This window comes from Natator depressus, chromosome 9 (genome assembly GCF_965152275.1).
Source record: "Natator depressus isolate rNatDep1 chromosome 9, rNatDep2.hap1, whole genome shotgun sequence".
Lineage (NCBI taxonomy): Eukaryota > Metazoa > Chordata > Testudines > Cheloniidae > Natator > Natator depressus.
In genome coordinates, this window is record NC_134242.1 from 63,782,978 (window position 1) to 63,801,996 (window position 19,019).

At 51.3% G+C, this 19,019-nt stretch overlaps 1 protein-coding gene and 1 long non-coding RNA gene across 2 annotated transcripts in view; one reads left to right on the top strand and one right to left on the bottom strand.

Moving 5' to 3' along the window:
- LOC141994210 (uncharacterized) overlaps positions 1–6,206 on the bottom strand; it is a 44,332-nt gene extending 38,126 nt beyond the window's left edge. The window contains exons 1-2 of the long non-coding RNA XR_012641039.1: positions 6,152–6,206; positions 5,452–5,593 (exon numbers count right to left, since the gene is read on the bottom strand). This is a non-coding gene — a long non-coding RNA (uncharacterized LOC141994210). The remainder of the gene's footprint in view (positions 1–5,451; positions 5,594–6,151) is intronic.
- Positions 1–17,874, top strand: part of LOC141994209 (glycine receptor subunit alpha-4) — a 40,270-nt gene extending 22,396 nt beyond the window's left edge. The window contains exons 8-9 of the mRNA XM_074964402.1: positions 1,288–1,437; positions 13,694–17,874. Of these exons, the coding sequence (XP_074820503.1) occupies positions 1,288–1,437; positions 13,694–13,984 (441 nt within the window). The 3' untranslated portion in view covers positions 13,985–17,874. The remainder of the gene's footprint in view (positions 1–1,287; positions 1,438–13,693) is intronic.
- The last annotated feature ends 1,145 nt before the right edge of the window (positions 17,875–19,019 follow it).

Below are 19,019 nucleotides of genomic sequence, written 5' to 3' on the forward strand. Positions count from 1 at the left end.
TTAAATGAGGTTTTCTAATTTTTAGCAGGGGAAAGGAGATTGTACTAAGGGTTCTTCTTTCCGCTCAAACAGGGCAAGAGCTAGTTATGAGTTATTCAGTATTCGCATGACAGTAGAAGCCCCGACTGAGAGCAGGGCCCCCTAACGGCAGGTGCTGTACAGACACATAAGAGCCAGTCCCTGCCCCAGAGAGCGAATGCATGGTGCAGTGCATCAGAACACCAGCTTCTCAGCTCCACAGGCTGGAGGGTTTTGTTTAGATCACCAGTAAAGTGAGTTGGGATGTCTTGTCCTGCTGACCATTCACACATCATAAAACTGCATGATTGGCAAGGGAGATTCAAGGCTGGAATAGCAGGGGGCCACAGGTCAGGAGTGAGGGGCATCGGTAGAGCTGTGTGAGGAGTGGGGCAGGACTGGAAGAGAAACAGATTTCCAGCCCAGGACAGAGGTGCCTTGGCAAAGCTAGCTCAGCTCCTGCCAGCCCCATGTATGGGCAACGATGCAACAAGCCCCTGAGTTTAACCAGCTCTTGAATCCACTCTTCGTTCTTAAGAAAAGACTGACTCAGGCCACCAAGCCCCCCTCACGCTCCCAGGCATGAGCAGTGTCTGGGACTGGCATCGTCTACTGTGGCGTTGGTTAAGGGGCTCCCATTCAGTCAGTCCTCAGGAAGGGACAAGAAGCCAGCCTGGGAAGGGCAAGCCCTTGGGTCAGTCAGGGCCAAGGGGGAGCAAGACCTTCCTTGTCTCTTGCAGCACTCGGAAGGACACCATGCCGGGGAGGGCTGCTGGCCAAGCCAGCAGAGCCCCACGGCTGTTCTGCCCAGGGGCCCAGTGAAGCAGCGACAGCGACAACAGGAGGCGAAAGCTGCTTTGGGTTAATAAAAGCAGGAGCCGGGAGGAGGCACATGGGTAGAAAATGCGTCAAGTGCTGCATAATTGATTTTCTTCTTCCCCTCTTTTCATGGCCCCTCGGTCGGCCCCACACAGGGCCGCTCCTTACTGCCTTAGCACAATCATCTCTGGGGTCAGAGATGCGGGGAATGAAAAGAGTGAGAGGCAGAGCGAGGGAAGGACAGAGAGGGTGGGGGAGGGGGAAGTGTGGCTGAAAAAGGGAGGAGAGAGAAGTGAAAGGGGCTGGGCAGGCCCGAGGAGATGGTGAGAGGCTCTGTCTAGCAGAGGGCTGTGGGAGGCCTGGGGCCAGAGGATGGCCATGTCCCCATAGGCAGGAGCAGCCCAGGCCCTGTGCTCTCTGACCAGACTCCCCCTCCATGCCGGTTTGCAGGTCTCCTACGTGAAGGCCATTGACATCTGGATGGCCGTGTGCCTGCTTTTTGTCTTCGCCGCCCTGCTGGAATATGCGGCCGTCAACTTCGTCTCCCGCCAGCACAAGGAGTTCGTGCGCCTGCGCAGGAGGCAGCGGCGCCAGAGGATGGTGAGTCCCCCCAAACCCTCCAGCACACACAACACCCTCAGCATTACCATGGGACTGGCCAGCGGGGATCTCCCCGGCTGGCCCTCCCTGGCCCACGCTCTGCACTCGACCACCCCCGGAGCCCTGAGTGGTTGGAGAGGCCTGCGCCGGGAGTTTAACTAGGCTCTCTCAGTCGTGTCCCAGAGCTTCTGCTCCAGGGAGCCCAGGGGACTGCCCTGTGAGATGCACCCAGGCTTGGGGCACCCAGGAAGTGAGCCTTACGAGACTCACCAGCCTGCAAACCTGCTGCCCAGCAAATTCCCAGCCATCTTAGAATGACAACAGGGAGGCTGGGAGCAGGCAGTGCCTCGTTACGGGGGGCATGGAGCCCAGTTATAACATCGAGCTGCGGGAGACAGTGGCCTGCCAAAGGCCTGATGGCACCTTATTCCTTCCGCCTATGGCCCGTGGGCCCAGGCCTGGCTGGAGGGTTCTGTTACCTGCGAGCTGCCTTGAGCAGAGCCAGCTCTGGGATCGCACAGCCCCGAGACACCTGTAAAATATCCCCGAAGCATCCTGCTGCCCTCAGTATGAGCCTCACGAGGCCCAGTCCTGCTCCCATTAAAGCTAAGAAGAGATTTATCATTGATGTGGCTGGGATCAGATCAGGCCCGAGATGGGGGAGGCCCTGAGGCACAGTGCCGCCAGCTCAGTCACGCTGCCCATCCTAACCCCAGACTCAGTGGGTGGAAACAGGAGGCCTGGCAAAACCTCCTCTAGGGCCTAGCACTCCTGCCAGCAGGAGGCATCAATACACCGAGCAGAGAAAGGACTGTGTGTGTGGTCCCCAGAGATCTCCCCTTGGAGCCCCATCCTGGGCCAGCAGGCTGGGCGGGGGCACAGGATTAATCCAGGGCAGCCGCTTTTCTCCTGCAGGAAATGCCATCACTCTCTGTGCTTTAAGGTGTGGGTGTGTTGTCCCAGGGGCAGGGTTATCAGTATGTTGTCATGGCAACAGAGGATATGCTGCTAATCAACAGTCAGGACATCAAACAGGCTCTAAATAAGTAAAAGCAGCATTGCCGAGCTGGAGCTGCGTGTTGGTTGCCTAGTGACCGAGCCCAGATAGATGGTGCTTGTTAATAGTGGAGCTCTGATCTGAAGTGAAGGGCCCCTGCCTGCTTGCACTAGAGGCTGGGGAGTGCCCATATGCCAGGCCCATATGCTGCTGCTCATGACCGGCAAGCGACCCCGGCCAAGGCAGAAAACCAGCCTCCCCAAGTCTCTGCACCAACTGGCCGTGGATTGCGACAGCTGAGTGGGGCCTGGGCTCAGACACCAGCCCTCACCGAAGCTCCTCTTCCTCCAGCCGAGCCAGCTGCCCGGGCCATGAGGCAATCTGCTCAGGTGGAGGTTGTGCCAACACCCCATCATCAGCAGGAGCCTCCCTGCTGCCTTCCAGGGGGCTCCAAGGCAGGGAGCAAAAGGCGGATAGAAATAAAACGGGCCAAAGTGTTCCCTGGAAGAAACAGACGAGGCCTGATTTCCATGAGATTGGCAAGCCCAGGCAGCCAGCTCCAGGGCTGGCACGTTGCAGCCCTCCTATTCAATTTGTAATTAAGTTGTGCTTCTCACTTTCCACTGTGCTCATTACATTCAGAGGAGCTGGGTGGGTGCCCTCCGGTGGATAACGTAACTACTGCAGATCCTGATTATTCAGAAGGAAAGGCTCAGTGGAGCCTGGTGAATAAGGGGCCTGATTCTTCCCTGCCTCTGACCAGAAGGGGAGCGTGTGACAGCCACCTGGCCCAGGTGTGAATGCACGACCCAAGCTGCAGGGCAGAATCAGGCCTGCAGAGCCTGACTGCAGGCCATCAGCCCCACTCCCTCATTCCATCCTGAAAGGGGACACGCGTCCGTATCTTCTGTTGCGGTTAATGTGAGATCAGGGTGCTCAGCACCTGCCAAAATCAGACCCTCAGTCTGGACATGTTCCGGGCACATCCGTATTGCGTGTGGGCACAGTGCTGTTATCCCACCTCTCCAGACACCCGTGCTAGGGGCGCTGTGCTGCCTAAGATACATTCCTCCATAACCCGCCACTTCACTCTCCCCAGCACTGCATCACCGGGTGGGCACCCTTCACCCTTGCCCATTATACCGCACCTCCTTTTCCCTGGCACTACGGCCTTTGCTCAAAGCTTCTGTGCATGTGTGCTGGCTGGTGGAGCCACCAATCATCCATTGTCCTGCTTTTGTTTGGTCTGCACTATTGGATTCCAAAAGGGCCTGAGCAGCCAGACGCCCAGCCTGGAGCCCTTGCAGCTGCTGAACACCCTGCGCAGCCACGAGCCCACCTACAGAACACTCTCTCAGTTCTGCAGCTCCAGCTCCAGGGTAAAAGCAAACCAACCACCCCCCGTGAGAAACCTCCCTGGCTCAGCCCATTCTGTCCCCTTCTTTTATGTTAACCTCCCCCAACCCCACCAAGCTCACGCCTGCACCCTCACCCACGGAAAAATGGGGTAGGCCTTTCCAGTGGGGATAGCTGCATCCGTGGCCTGGCCTGGCGCCACAGCAAAGTTATCCTGCAGGGATGCTCAAAGGCTTGGAAGATGAGAGCCACAAACGTACTTGCGGGGAGTGGGGGGTGTTCAGATTTAAAGGGAGTGAAACAATCTCACTGTTCAGGGCAGGGGTACATAGTGACTAGGACACGGCAGGAATTTCTGGGTTCCAATCCCAGCTCTGTCACTGTCTGACCTGGGGCAAAGCATTCTGCCATTATGTGCCTCAGTTTCCCTCTCTGTAAAATAGGGGTAATGATAAGTCCTCAGGCAGGGGGTGACTGATGTATAGAAGATGCGTTGCTGATCTATGAAGCAACACTGTCACATTCCTTGACATGCACCTTCTCCAAAGCATTTTTGCAAACATCCCTCAGAGGGACTAAGACGTGAAGGGTCTTGCCTGAAGCCCCACAGTGAAACAATGGCAGAGCCGGGTCTAAAATTCAGGCATTCTGACCCCCAATCCTGTGTCTAGTCATCTCCCCGTCTTCCTTTTGAGGCTTCTACTCCGCATCTCTCCTCAGAAGGGCAATCTCCTGTCCTGCATGCCAGTCACTGCTTCTTACAGATTCCCCATGGGCAGACAAAGCAGCTCTCTAGGGACCATGGAAGTGTCCAGTCAGAGCAGGGGTGGGCAAACTACGGCCCACAGGCTACATCTGGTCCATCAAACCATTTAATGCGGCCCTCAGCTCCAGTCGGGAGTGGGGCGGGGGCTTGCCCCACTCCACATGGCTCCCAGGAAGCAGCTGGCATGACCCCCCTCTGGCTTCTACATAATAAGCGAAGGCATAGCCAGGTGGCTCTGCGCGCTGCCCCGTCCACAGGTACTGCCCCCGCAGCTCCCATTGGCCGTGGTTCCTGACCAAAGGGAGCAGCAGGGCGGCAACTGCAGACAGGGAAGCGTGCAGAGCCGCCTTGCCACGCCTTGGAGCCGGAGGGAGGACAAGCTTCCAGGAGCTGCTTGCACCCCTGAGCTCCCCCCTGCACTCCAATCCCCTGCCACAGCCCTAATCCCCCTCCTGCCCTCTGAACCCCTCGATCCCAGCCCAGAGCCCCCTCTTGTACCCCAAGCCCCTTATCCCCAGCCCCACTCTAGAGCCTACATCCCCATCCAGAGCCCTCATACTCTTCCTCTGTACTCCAACCCCCTTCCCCAGCTCTGACCCCTTCCCAACCTCCGAACCCCTTGGTCCCAGCCTGGAGCCCCCTCTTACACCCCAAACCCCTCAACTCCAGCCCTCACCCACCCACCCCGCACCCCAACCTGGAGCCCCCATCCACACCCTGAACTCCCCATTTCTGGCCCCATCCCAGAGCCTGCACCCCCAGCCGGAGTCCTCACCCCTTCCCACACCCCTACCCCCAATTTTGTGAGCATTCATGGCCCGCCATACAATTTCCACAACCCGATGTGCCCCTCAGGCCCAAAAGTTTGCCCACCCCTGAGTCAGAGCTTTCTTACCAGTGATCCTGGGAATTTCTTCCAAACGCACTCCCAGGAGCGGCAGCAGCTCGCCTGAGCCTTCGTGCCTGAGGACAGTGACTACAGCTGGACAGGCCAGTGCACTGGGAGAGGGGTGGCGTAAGAAGACCTTGGAGAACCCCTGGGCAGAGAAACTCTGGTCATAAACACACAAAGTCCAGCACAGTGAGGACATGCATATGGTGTTCAGAAAGGTGCGACAGGTGAAGGCAGGTGAGTGCAGGGCAAGCAAACAGTGTTCTAACCTGAATGCTAAATTCAGTGAGAACAGGGATCGGTGCAGGTCAGAGTGGTGAGGGTGGAAACAAGACTAATAAACTCAGTACAGGTCCAAGCGGTGAGAGTGTATTTGGGTGTGCACTCAGGCCTGTCACACTCGGGGCAGCTCAGAGTGGAGAGAGTGTATTTGGGCGTGCAATCAGGACTGTCACACTCGGGGCAGCTCAGAATGGCTTCCTGTATTTTTGTTAGTGCTGCTCTTGGACTCCCCAACATCCTCAAAGGAACCTTCTGAAGAGTTTCACTGTCAGGCAAAATAAAATGCCCATGTTTGCTACTAACAACGCACTGCAACCCTGCATGTCTCCTCCCCTGCTGGTCTCCCTTTGTGATCTCTCGCAGCCCCCCTAGGCATCCTGTTGCAGACCCCCACCAGTCCCAGAAAGTCCAGCTGTCTTACCAGTCATCCGTGCACACCTCCGAGCTGCCTCAGCCCCACTCATCTCCCTCGGCACAGCCAGCTTCCTGTACCACCTCCCTACTCTGAATTCACAGCTCCATAATTCAAAAGGGATAATAGAAGCCAACTTAGATTGGATGTTCCTGGTTTCCCTTCTGCATAATTACTCACCGGCATATTTTGTGCCATCAGCGTGTATGCAATCCTTCCACTTAAAGCGCCATTAAAGACAAGAGGAGACATTCTGCTCTGTCTCCCCAGTGTAAATCCGGGACAAACCTACTGAACCCAGTGATTTTCCCCAGCCTCGCAAAGAGCAGAACTGGGCCCAGCTGCCTGCTCCAAGGAGTTTCCATCGTAAGGGCCAATCTGTGCTCCAGACTGGCAGCATTACAGTGCTGTTACCGGGTCCCCTGGCACAGCTGTGTCTGGAGTGTAGTTGGGGCCCTAACTGAAGCTGTTTAAAGCACAGCTCCATTCTGAACAGGGTCTGCGCAGAACTGACACCTTCTTACTCAGCCGTTCTCAGCCCCTGGGCTGTAGGAGAGCCAGAGCTGCTGACAGAGCCACTATCATAAGTGTGTGCTGAGTGTTACTGCTGTTAACACTGCAGAACCTGCATAGCTAAGGCCTGCCTGTGCTGACAGGGAGTCCTGATTTCAGCCTTTGCTGGCCAGGCACCAGCGTGGTTGCAGTGGTACAAACCCCAAGCGTAGGCAGGGTGAAGTGCTGTCAGCTCCCATTTTCCCAAGTGCATCTTAACCTGGCTTCCAGCTCCACTGGTTCCAGCAGCTTTACCTGGCTACCCTAGGGGTTTGCATTGGGGAGGCTAGGCTGGTGGCCAGGTATCAATGGCTGGAACTGAGGCAAACCCCCAAGTGTAGACAAAGCTGGGGACAGAGAGAGCTGGAGTCTGTTCCTTCTTGTGCCTTGTTGATAGGATTGTGTCCTACATTCCAGTGACAAGGCCAGTCTGCGGCAGATGCCGGGGGGGGGGGAGTTTGCACACATCTCACCAAGGGCCTAATTTGAAGAGAGTTGGGATTGCACAGGTGTAACAGAGTAAAGTCTTCCTGGCTCATGGGACACACTAGACCAGGGGTTCTCAAACTGGGAGTCGGGACCCCTCAGGGGGTCATGACGTTATTACATTGGGGGGGTCATGAGCTGTCAGCCTCCACCCCAAACCCCACTTTGCCTCCAGCATTTATAATGATGTTAAATATATAAGAAGTGTTTTTAATTTATAAGGGGGGGGGGCACTCAGAGGCTTGCTATGTGAAAGGGGTCACCAGTACAAAAGTTTGAGAACCACTGCATTAGACTACAATGCCTTTTGCACAGAGCCACTTGTTAGAGTGGAACCTTTGCTGAAGCCAGAAAGAAATGATTGCTTTTTGCACAGCCCTCCAGCCAGAGGCAGCCGCCTGCTTTTCCCCATGGCAGTCTATGGATGGGGATTGGCACAAAGGTGGCATTATGTCGTCGCTTTTAACAGCAGTGCTGTCATGAGGAGACCTCGTAACAGAGCCCCCGGCTTAAAGTCACCTTTGCCCGCCCACCCCCAGGACTGAGAGTTCTGTGGAGCACTTCCTGGAGATGCAACAGAGAACCTCAGCCTGTGTTTCTAGCCCTTACGGCCAGGAAGAAAACTCTCCAGATGCAAATGGAACCAGTGCAGCAGTCTGCCTGAGTCTGCAGACAGCCTGAAAGAATAACTCTCTGAGAGGTGAACTGCACCTTTCCTCTCAAGGGGGCATTCAATTTAAAATCTGACACATGGTGCGAATTTCAGTGACAGCATAGTTCCACTGCTGATTGTCTTAACACCCAGCTAGAGTGCCTATCCCAGAAACCCAGACTACCTCCCAGACTCGCTGTCTGCTGCCAGCTTGTTATGCAGCTGCCATGCAAAGTTCTGCAGCACGCTGGACATTTACAATTTGAGGGCAGCATAAAACAAACAGAAGGTCATCTCAGATTAAATAACCAAGAGGACTCCCTAGTGATTGCATTATTCATGTCTAGGTGAATCCAACCCTCACTCAAGTACTATACCTGGAACTGCCACCGAAACTCGAGTTGGCCGCACCAGAGTGCCACAGAATGGAAGCACCTGGCTGCAGAATGTAGCTCAAGCTTGCTGCCAACACAGGGCTTTACTCAAGAGTTGCTCCCTCTTCTGGATGAAACTGGCAAAGCAGGATTTCAGCCTGGGAGGGAATTCCACTCCGAATGTCAAGTTTAACATCTCTTGATTTCAGTCTCTCTTCCGCACAGCCAGCCGACTCTCCGGTCCAGTGACAGAGCCTTGTCTAGGGATTTTCCCCAATTCCACCCACCAGCAGAGGTGCACCAGTACAAACCCCACACAGAGAGAGCTTGGCCTATCAGCTGCAGTTTGCGCCAGTGCAGCTCAGCTGGCTGTCAGGCTGCTCCACGGGTGCAAAGAGGAGGTTTGCTTACCTACACTAGACATTTGCTCTATGGCAGCTGCGTCATGGCTGCTATTAATGGCAGCTCTTGGGACACAGCCTCAGTCTAGGCAAGGCCTAATATAACTGCAGGTCAGGGTTCAGTCTTGGGGTTTGGTGATCCTCCTCCCAAAAGCACCAAACTTCTCCAGCCAACAGGGGCGAGTCAAACCGCGTCTACTTCTGCAGTGTAAGAAAAAGCTGAGGTAACATTCCAGCTCCTAAAGGATCAGTGAAGGGCACAACCCTCTGTCTGGCTTGGAAGTTCACCTTTAGCAACCCTGCTGTGCGCGCCATTCTTCCAAGCGCTCTCTCTGCTTTCCTGGATTTTGCAGCTAGCGGTAAATCTAAAGAAAGAGCTAAATAAATCTCTTCAATGAAAGAAAACTAATATCAATAATTTACCAGCTCCCTGTTCTCCCCCCTGGGAGAGACTTGCTTAGTAGGCAGGTTACCTGTTAAAGAGCCAAGTCAGTGCTCTTTCTGCATGAGAGCCCCCAAGCTGGCTGCTCTCCACCCCAGAAACTAACATTGGGGAGGAGTTTGGTCCCTGCTCATTCATGCAATGAGATGAGTGGGTCTGTGCTGAGGACCCTGGTGAAAGTGAGAAATAAGCACGATGATGATGAATAATCATGCTTTACCATTTCTGTAGCTTCTTTCATCCGAGGATCAGACAGCCCCTTACCGACACCTTTTTCATGATTGTCTGTAGGACAATAGTGTTCAGAGACCCCCAACTGAGATCAGAACCCCATTGTATCAGTCATTCTGAACAGAACGGGACAGTCTCAGCCCTGAAGAACTTACAACCTAAACAGACAAGAGAGTGGGTAGGAGAAAGAGTTACAACATACAAACAGAAGCTTGGGGAGTGAGGTACAGACATCAAATGACTTGTCCAAGGTCTGTGGCGGAGCCATATGTTGATCCCAAGTCACCTGAGTTCCAGCCCCATAGTTTAACCTCAAGATCATATTTCTTTCCAAAATAATCGCTGGCATAGTTGGGAGCAAGTCCATTGAAGGGCTGATGGATCCTGTTGATGCCAGGACTAAATTTGGCCCACTAAATATTTCAGCCTTGGAACTCCTCATTGAGGTAGATTATTCTGGCCCTGGCCTCTATGGGATGATAATACAGTGTAAGCAGACAGGGTTAGAAACAGCAGCCCAGAGTTCACCTACAGCGCCCCAGCAGCCTGGGCATCAATTCTGGGGCCCTGAGCACTGCCTGCAATCATATTATAATATGGCTGCTTATGTCTTTAAGTCTTGTTCTATAGACACACAACAATGGGTGTCGTTCGCTACATGTCCTCACAATGTATAGAGATAGTGGGGCCCACCCACCCATCCCAAGCGGATGCTGATCAGACCTTTACACCACCTGCCACTGTATCCCTGCATCGTGGAGTCATCGGTAGTAACCCAGAGTTAAGGGGTTGTTAACATTTTTTGTATTACAGTCCCTCTCTTTCACACTCCAGTGATTGCAGTGAGTCTCCATAAACATGGAAAACATAACATATATATATATATAATGATGGGGTCTAAATTAGCTGTTACCACTCAAGAAAGAGATCTTGGAGTCATTGTGGATAGATCTCTGAAAACATCCACTCAATGTGCAGCAGCAGTCAAAAAAAGTGAACAGAATGCTGGGAATCATTAAGAGAGGGATAGATGATAAGACCAAAAATATCCGATTGCTTCTATATAAATCCATGGCGCACCCACATCTTGAATACTGTGTGGAGATGTGGTCGCCCCATCTCAAAAAAGATATATTGGAATTGGAAAAGGTTCTGAAAAGGGCAACAAAAATTATCAGGAGTATGGACTTTTCACCTTGGAAAAGAGATGACTAAGGGGGAATATGATAGAGGTCTATAAAATCATGACTGGTGTGGGGAAAGTAAGAAAGAAAGTGTTATTTGCTCCTTCTCATAACACACAAACTAGGGGCCACCAAATGAAATGAATAGGCAGCAGGTTTAAAACAAACAAAAGGAAGTATTTTTTTCACACAACACACAGTCAACCTGTGGAACTCCTTGCCAGAGGACGTTGTGAAGGCCAAGACTATAACAGGGTTCAAAGAAGAACTAGATAAATTAATGGAGGATAGGTCCATCAATGGCTATTAGCCAGGATGGGCAGCATTGGTGTCCCTAGCCTCTGTTTGCCAGAAGCTGGGAATGGGCGACAGGGGATGGATCACTTCATGATTACCTGTTCTGTTCATTCCCTCTGGAGCACCTGGCATTGGCCACTGTTGGAAGACAGGATACTGGGCTAGATGGACCTTTGGTCTGACACAGTATGGCCGTTCTTATGTTCTCCAGCCCTGGCCTGGTAACTCTTCCAAGGATAATGTCTCCAGGCAGGGACACTTTGGCTTCCCGGACGCTGCTGCCATGGCTCTCAAGCACCCCAAGCAGCAAACAGTGGGGGCGTCGGCATCTGCATCAAGGCAATGGTGCATCAGGGGCTCGCAGCGGGGCTGCTGCCTCAGTGCGCTGGGAAGTCCTTCAAGCACTGATATGGAGGCCCTGACCTCCCCCACCACAATCCTCTTCCCCATTTGCCCTCTGGTTACTCCTATTGCTCTGCTCACCCATCATACAGCAGCAGCATGGGGGAGTCCCAAGCGGGTGGCAAGGGGCTATGCAGGAGAAATATGGGGGCAGGTGAGGATGTGGGGGAGCAGGGTTGTGTGGAGACAGCATGGGGAAGGCCTGGAGTAAGAGAAGCTGAGGGGAGAGGCGCAATAGTTTCAGCTCTTACATCACCCGTGTACCATGCAATGCACTGGCCTCCTCCCTCCACCTCCACATTCAACCTTCCCCCGATCAGCTACTGCTAAAACCCAGCGCGCGTCCTCCTCACACCCCTGATGACTGCTATTACAAACACGCTGTTCCTCCCATCAGCCACAACACCCTGAAACACACCCATCCACTGGAACCCTGCCACCATGCATGCAAGCCATTTCCTTCCACTACGCCTCCTCAACCTCCTGAGCAATTTGAGAAGAGCCATTCCCGGCTCTGCCGCCCGACCCGAGGTGCAGGCTGCACGCTGTGTGCACAGAGGTGGGAACGTTGTGGGTAAAATAATTCAGAGTTTACCAGGGCTGGATAAGCACTTAACTGTGATTTCCTGGCTTTTCTATGCTGGTATATACACGTAACTGGTTCCTGCTCCAGATCTTTGGGGGAAGTACACTATGTGGAACGGATGAATAATTAATTAATATTAAACTGGAGTAATAGCAATAGGATGAAATTTAATAGTGAGAAGTGCAAGGCCATGCATTTCGGGATTAATAACAAAAATTTTTGTTATAAACTGGGGACGCATCACTTGGAAGTAACAGAGGAGGAGAAGGACCTCGGAGTATTGGTTGATCACAGGATGACTATGAGCCACCAATGTGATATTGCTGTGAAAAAAGCTAATGCGGTCTTGGGATGCATCAGGCGAGGTATTTCCAGTAGAGATAAGGAATACTGTTATACAAGGCACTGGTGAGACCTCATCTGGAATATTGTGTGCAGTTCTGGTCTCCCATGTTTAAGAAAGATTAATTCAAACTGGAACAGGTACAGAGAAGGGCTACTAGGATGATTCGAGGAATGGAAAGTCTGTCTTATGAAAGGAGACTCAAAGAGCTTGATTTGTTTAACCTAACCAAAAGAAGGCTGAGAGGAGATATGATTGCGCTCTATAAATATATCAGAGGGATAAATACCACAGAGGGAGAGGAATTATTTAAGATCAGTACCAATGTGGACACAAGAACAAATGGATATAAACTGGCCATCAGGAATTTTAGACTTGAAATTAGACGAAGGTTTCTAACCATCAGAGGAGTGAAGTTCTGGAACAGCCTTCCAAGGGAAGCAGTGGGGGCAAAAGACATATCTGGCTTCAAGACTAAGCTTGATAAGTTTATGGAAGGGATGATATGATGGGATAGCCTAATTTTGGCAATTAACTGATCTTCAACTATTCGCAGTAGATATGCCCAATGGCCTGTGATGGGATGTTAGATGGGGTGGGATCTGAGTTACTACAGAGAATTCTTTCTTGGGTGTCTGGCTGGTGAGTCTTGCCCACATGCTCATCGCCATATTCGGGGTCGGTTTAACTGATCGCCATATTCAGGGTCGGGAAGGAATTTTCCTCCAGGGCAGATTGGCAGAGGCCCTGGGGGTTTTTCGCCTTCCTCTGCAGAATGGGGCACAGGTCACTTGCTGGAGGATTCTCTGTACCTTGAAGTCTTTAAACCATGATTTGAGGACTTCAGTAGTTCAGACATAGGTTAGGGGTTTGTTACAGGAGTGGGTGGGTGAGATTCTGTAGCCTGTGTTGTGCAGGTCAGACTAGACAATCATAATGGTCCCTTCTGACCTTAAAGTCTATGATTATCTTAGCTCAGTAGTTCTCAACCTATTTACCATTGTAGGCTGCATATGCAGCTCTCTCCATTTATGTGGGCCACATCCACATGATATATATATATACACACTACCTGTATGGCCCTGAGGATGTCACAGCTGTGTGCTGATGGGTCCACAAGTGACCCGCAGGTTGAGAACCACTGTCTTAGCTACTCACACATCACTGCCTATGGGACAGATGCATGGAAAGCACAGCCCTGGCCCAGCAAAGGCATGCGTGAGTGTGAATCCCTGGGCCCATGCACAATCCCATTGGCTACAGTGGGACTTCCTGCTATGGGATCTGCTAGCCTGACCCTTCTACCTGCACAATCCAGGCTTATAAATGTGTGTGACAGTATTTGGTATTTCTAAATTTGATATATCCATGTGCTGGTATAGATAGTGTGTATATGTAGGACTATATATACACACACACACACACATCTCCATACAGTATACAGATACACTGTATATAATCAAAACAAGCCATGTGTATATATACACTCCCTGTATAGACACACTCCTGCAACACCATCTCTCACTGTCTGGTGTCTAACTGTGGCCAGTGACACTGAATTCACATGCCATTCCCTTCCCCTCTCATCTGCATCTCTCCAGGAGGAAGAGGTCGTCCGTGAGAGCCGCTTCTACTTCCGTGGCTACGGCCTAGGCCACTGCCTGCACGTGAAGGATGGCAGCACCGTGGAGGGTCCCAGCATCTACGGCCCCGCTCCACCGACACCCTTCCTGAGGGAGGGAGAGGCAATCCTCAGGCGCTATGTCGACAGGGCCAAGCGGATCGACACTATCTCCCGAGCCGTCTTCCCCTTCACCTTCCTGGTGTTTAACATCTTCTACTGGGTGATCTACAAAGTGCTGCGGTCCGAGGACATCCACCAGGCACCCTGATGTGACATGGCGCCAGGCAGGGGAGACCCTACGTCTTCCCGGTCTCATGTGCGCACTGCTGTGTGGGCTAGAACCTTCCACCAGCACCAGTCAGGACACTAGTAGCTTTGCCAGGACCTTGTTTCTCTCTGACTCAGAACTTCTAGTACCAGCTGAGAAACTTGGGCACACTCTGCATGGTGTTAGGGGGCACTATGCTGCCCGTAAGGACCTGGCCGTGCTCCATCCACCCATACCCTAGCATGGCGTTGGGTTCGCTGTGCTGCTTGAGGCACTGGCCTTTATCATCTAGACATGCTCCATCTCCCAGCAAGGAGTTGGGGGAGTGCTCCACTGCAGCTGTCCATAACCAAGATAAGCTCATCGTCCAACTCCCCAGTATGGCTTTAGAGGGTGCTATGATGCTGGAGCTGCTGCCCTCCAAAACAGAGACATGTTCCATCCACCAATACATAATCAGCATGGTAACATGGGATGATGTATGGCTGGGAGCATGTCAGTCTAAAATGGGACACTCCATCTTTCCAGTACCCCCACCAGCACAGAGCTGGGGGTGCTAGGCTACTGTGTGGCACAACTTGGACAGGTGCCATCTCACAACACCCCAGCAAAGTGACAGAGGGTATTTGCTGCTGGAGGTGCTGTCCTCCTTAACCCAGATATAGCCCACCTTGCTAATGCCCTACCTTGGCAATGCCCTGCTACTGGGGGTGCTGTCCTTCTCCATAATCCGCTTTGGAAATGTGGACAACAGTCAATTCATGGTCAGACTGGATGGAAGTCACCATAATGGTGCTCCCAACACAGCCTCAGCATGGTGCTAGGATGCACTGTGCTGCTAGAAGGGTTGTGTACCATCCTCCAGCTGCCAACAACCTAGCATGGTGATGAAGGGGGCTGTGCTGCCACTGTGGTTATTGATGAGATCTTGAGCTCTTCTTAAACTGGCAAAGCCCATCCAGCCATGCAAACCAGGCCAGGCAGCAGTGGACACCATAGGGTAATCAACTCTTCCTCTGATATTTACGTTCTTGGCCTTCTCATCTCCTCGCTCTTACCCTTGATTCTTTATGGCCATGGGGTAGAGGCGCTTGCTGGGAGGCACCCCTTTTGATGAGCATGTCAAGTGCAAGACACCCAGCCTTCGCTGAGACTCTGAGGAGACTGGTCAGAAGGCTGGGGCATGAAAATGGTAGTAAGGCAGAGAGCACTGGAGCCAGGTCTGGAGATGGTTCACTGTAAAGGAAAAGGCTTCAAGGGTCTGTCTAGGGGGCTATGTTTATGTTCTTGACTTACTCTGTGAAGAAACATTCCCAGTTCTCCTCATGATCCAGCCAGTCCACTCCCCTTCTCTTCTCTTGCCGAAGTGAGCAGAGCCACCCGAGCTTGCACGTTAGGCAGAGCTCCAACGCAGATTTCAGGTGTAGGAGTGAAAGGAGAGGTTTTTAAAAGGTCAGAATAAATAAGGGCCCAATTCTGAGAGTGATAAGCACCCCTAAATCCCACTAGTTAAACTGGAACTTAATGGTGCTCAGAACCAAATAGGAGGTGCTTAGTAACTGGCAAGGTCGGACCCAAAGTTGATCTCCCTCAAAAGGTTTTGTTGGGCAGCAGCGTTCTCTTAGGTGCTGTTGGCCTTCTTGTCTGATACCAGAGGGTAATGAGTCTGGGGATGGCTAGTGTCCCTGGATCAGCACCTTTGATCTCGCCTGTGGAGTTGCCTCCAGCTGCAGTGGGAGCAGGATAAAGTCCTGCTGGGACAGGAAGGGGTGAACGTGTTTTCACCCATAACAGGGGCAGAAGGAGGAAGTATTGGCCCTCGCCAATCTCCTTCCATTCCCCACCTGTTTTCCCTTTCCAACACCACTAGGCTCTCTGAATCATTTTAAACTGGGTCAAATTCATCGCTGTTGTAATTCTATTGAAGTCAGTGGAGTTGCATCAAGGTTGTTTTGTCAAGTAACTTAGGCCTGAATCTTAAGGATTCGAATAATCTGGGGAAGAGCAGACCTGAAATATTTTAGAAAAATCCACTGCTCTGCCCCAAGAAATAAAAGCAATAGGCAACATTATTTAGGTCCTACAAAAAAAACCCAAAAAATGTTTGTGCCATCATTCTCCCTCTCTGGCATTTTGGGTTCGCCTGTTCCCTCTGCTCACATGTAACTAACCCAGACAGTGCCCAAAGCAGGGCTCACCTCCTCAGAGATGCTGGTGCTCATGCTGTACAGCCATGTCTGGGGCTTCCACTCCACACGCAAGGTGGGGCAAGGGAGGGAACTAGTGTTTGCCAGGTGGACAAGGACAGCCTTGTCAGGAGAAGTGGGATGGTCACTGGTCTAGAAGCCTGTTACAGGCAAGTGCAAGCCACAGCACAGTGAGCAGCGTGTGTCCCTTTAAATCTCTGCATGCCTGAGGCCAAGCGCCAGGCTGCAGAAAGGGGGAAAGGTCTTGGCGAATCTCACAGTGCCTCTTATTGTAGATCTGGTCCAGATGGGCAAACAGCACAAATCCGCCTTGTTGAGAAACTTTACAGACAATGCCCCAGAGACAGTAACGGAGCTGAACAAGGGAGCCTCTTTGACTGGAGCCAGGCCCCCAGTCAGCTGGTGCCAGACCACCACCTCAGCCCCAGCACATACAGACTCAAAGCCAAAAGACTGGAGAGCAGCCTTGCTGACCAGGAAAACAAGGGGCAGAGTGCAGGTCACAACAGCTCTATCTGCTGTAATAATACCCCAGAAAAAGGTCTAGTGCCCTCAGCTCCCTACTGCAGTCACATCATGTGCCCAGATACCACAGTGATGGGCAACCTTATACAAATCTAGAGACACAGAGAATTCTTAGTCTTTTCTCAGGCCTTACCCCCACCGACATCAGTTGCCCAAGTAACACTGGAGTAAGAACGTCAGCATTTAACCCAACAAGGGTGTTCAGCACCTCACGAGATTGGACTTGCATAGCGCTTTTTGTCGTCCACAAATTTTACAAACATTCACTAATGAATTAAATCTCGCCTTGCCCCTTTGGGATCAGTGGGTAGGTGGATATTGCTGTTCCCATTTTAGGCATGGAAATGGAGGCAGAAAGGTGAAGTGACTTGTTCAAAGGAGTCAATGTAACAGCCGGGTTTCCCCTCCAAGTGGCCAAACTATTGTAGAACCCTATTTGGCCACAAATCAATTAAACTGTGTTGTTCCACCCATGTTGATAGGGCCTAGTAACGTCCCCATAAGTCATACGGGCTTACTAGATACTTCTCTCCCTCTGTTTTGTTGTTGATTCTGAGTCCTGGTTGGTAGGTTTGGCCTGAACACAACCCGACATGACTATTTAGACTTGCTTTTGGACAGATCAGGTCTTTGAGGCCACTGGAAGTGATCCTCCAGCTGGTATAAAGTCACTTCCTCTATACTGCAAAACTGCTAACTGTTCTCTCCTGGCACTGAGGAGCCTTGAAGCACCAGAGGTGCATACATTGTATGGCATCTGGAGAAGTGTCAAGTTTTGAAATGAGGGATTTTTAAACAGCATTGATCTTCCTACACAAATAAAATGTATCTGGGGTTTTCATTAATATTGCCAGTGTTATTTATAGAGGAAGGGATTTAGTTTAACACTGCAACAACACCTGTCAGTCTTGACCTGCTGCCACCTCCCACATGCCTCCTACTCCTGTCAAAGAGGAGACCATTCTTGCCTGTTCTTGCTTTCGCCATTGCTGGTCCCCAGTGTGAAGCAGAGGGTCACAATAGCATCTTCAACAGCACAAGGGCTATTTAGTCTCCTTTGTCATTCAAACCTGTGCATCCCTTGTTTGCTCTTTTTCACCAACAGATCTGAACTCTGCTGTTGCAGAGAAACCACCCTCTCCTGGGATCTGAAGGAATTCAGTCTCCACAGTCATTTCAGCCTTGACACAAGTTGCATACACCCCTCAACCTGCGCCAGAGAAACCACTGTTTCCTTGGCCTGTATGCAATGAATTTGATGGGACTCCACGGACACCTCTTTTCCTATAGGCTTGGAGGCACCAGCCATAATGAAGTACAGTCTAATATTTGATCACATGAAGTTCCTGAATATAGGTCACTCACAGGTTAAAAATCAACACTTTTAGAATTCAAACACACTTTTTGCTAATACCATAAAGATTTTGGGAGAATAATTAATATGTAAATGAATTTACTATACAAGAACAAAAAAAGGGTTAATATTTACTAACAGGTACTAGTCTAAATTAAATAAGCAAACACTCATTTGTTACAAAAAAAAAAAAAGAGACTTATTTACACTGACCATCCCTGTTCCTCAGAGGGGACACTTGACTAGAAGTGCATTGCATATTCATTATTGTTTTCCTATGGTGTTAATAGTGTTGTGGATATCAAGGACCCTGGGCTGGTTGCAGAGGTTCATTTTCAGTCATCTCTATTGAAATGAAATTGCAGAATCTCCTTCTCAGCAGTGATGAGAGGACAAGCTAGTGCAGGGGCTGCATGTCAAAGGAAAGGGTCTGAAGTGAGGGATCTCATTAGTTAAACCTTCCCAGGTGCTCCTGCACAAGGAGTGCCATAGACACAAGGCTTGGTGTCAGGCCCGGACTCAGAGAGGAGCTGAGAGAATTAGGTAGTGCTGCCCTCTACTAGTGTCTTCTGACTTCCTTAAGGAAAATCCAGGCCCTTGGGGGCTGACTGGCTCTGGGGACTGGAGCCTTTCACCTTATCTGCTGCATCTGCACTGAGCTGTCTTTGAAACCTCCCACCATTGCTCTAGCACTGGGATCACTAGTGTAGATCAGCCACAGGCTCTCTTTTCTTTTCTTTTCTTTTTTTTTAAATAAAAGAGCTGTGTCATTGACCTAACTCTGCTCAAAGCTGTGGTTACACAGTCAGTGGCTGATCCACGCTAGTGCTCCTGCTGTTCCGAACACTGTTAGAACCAAATCTGTGTTAGACCAGCAGTGGGAGACTGCCAAACAGAGTTCAGTATAGATCAAGTAATGGCCAGGGGTCACTTGCTCAGACCCAGCTTG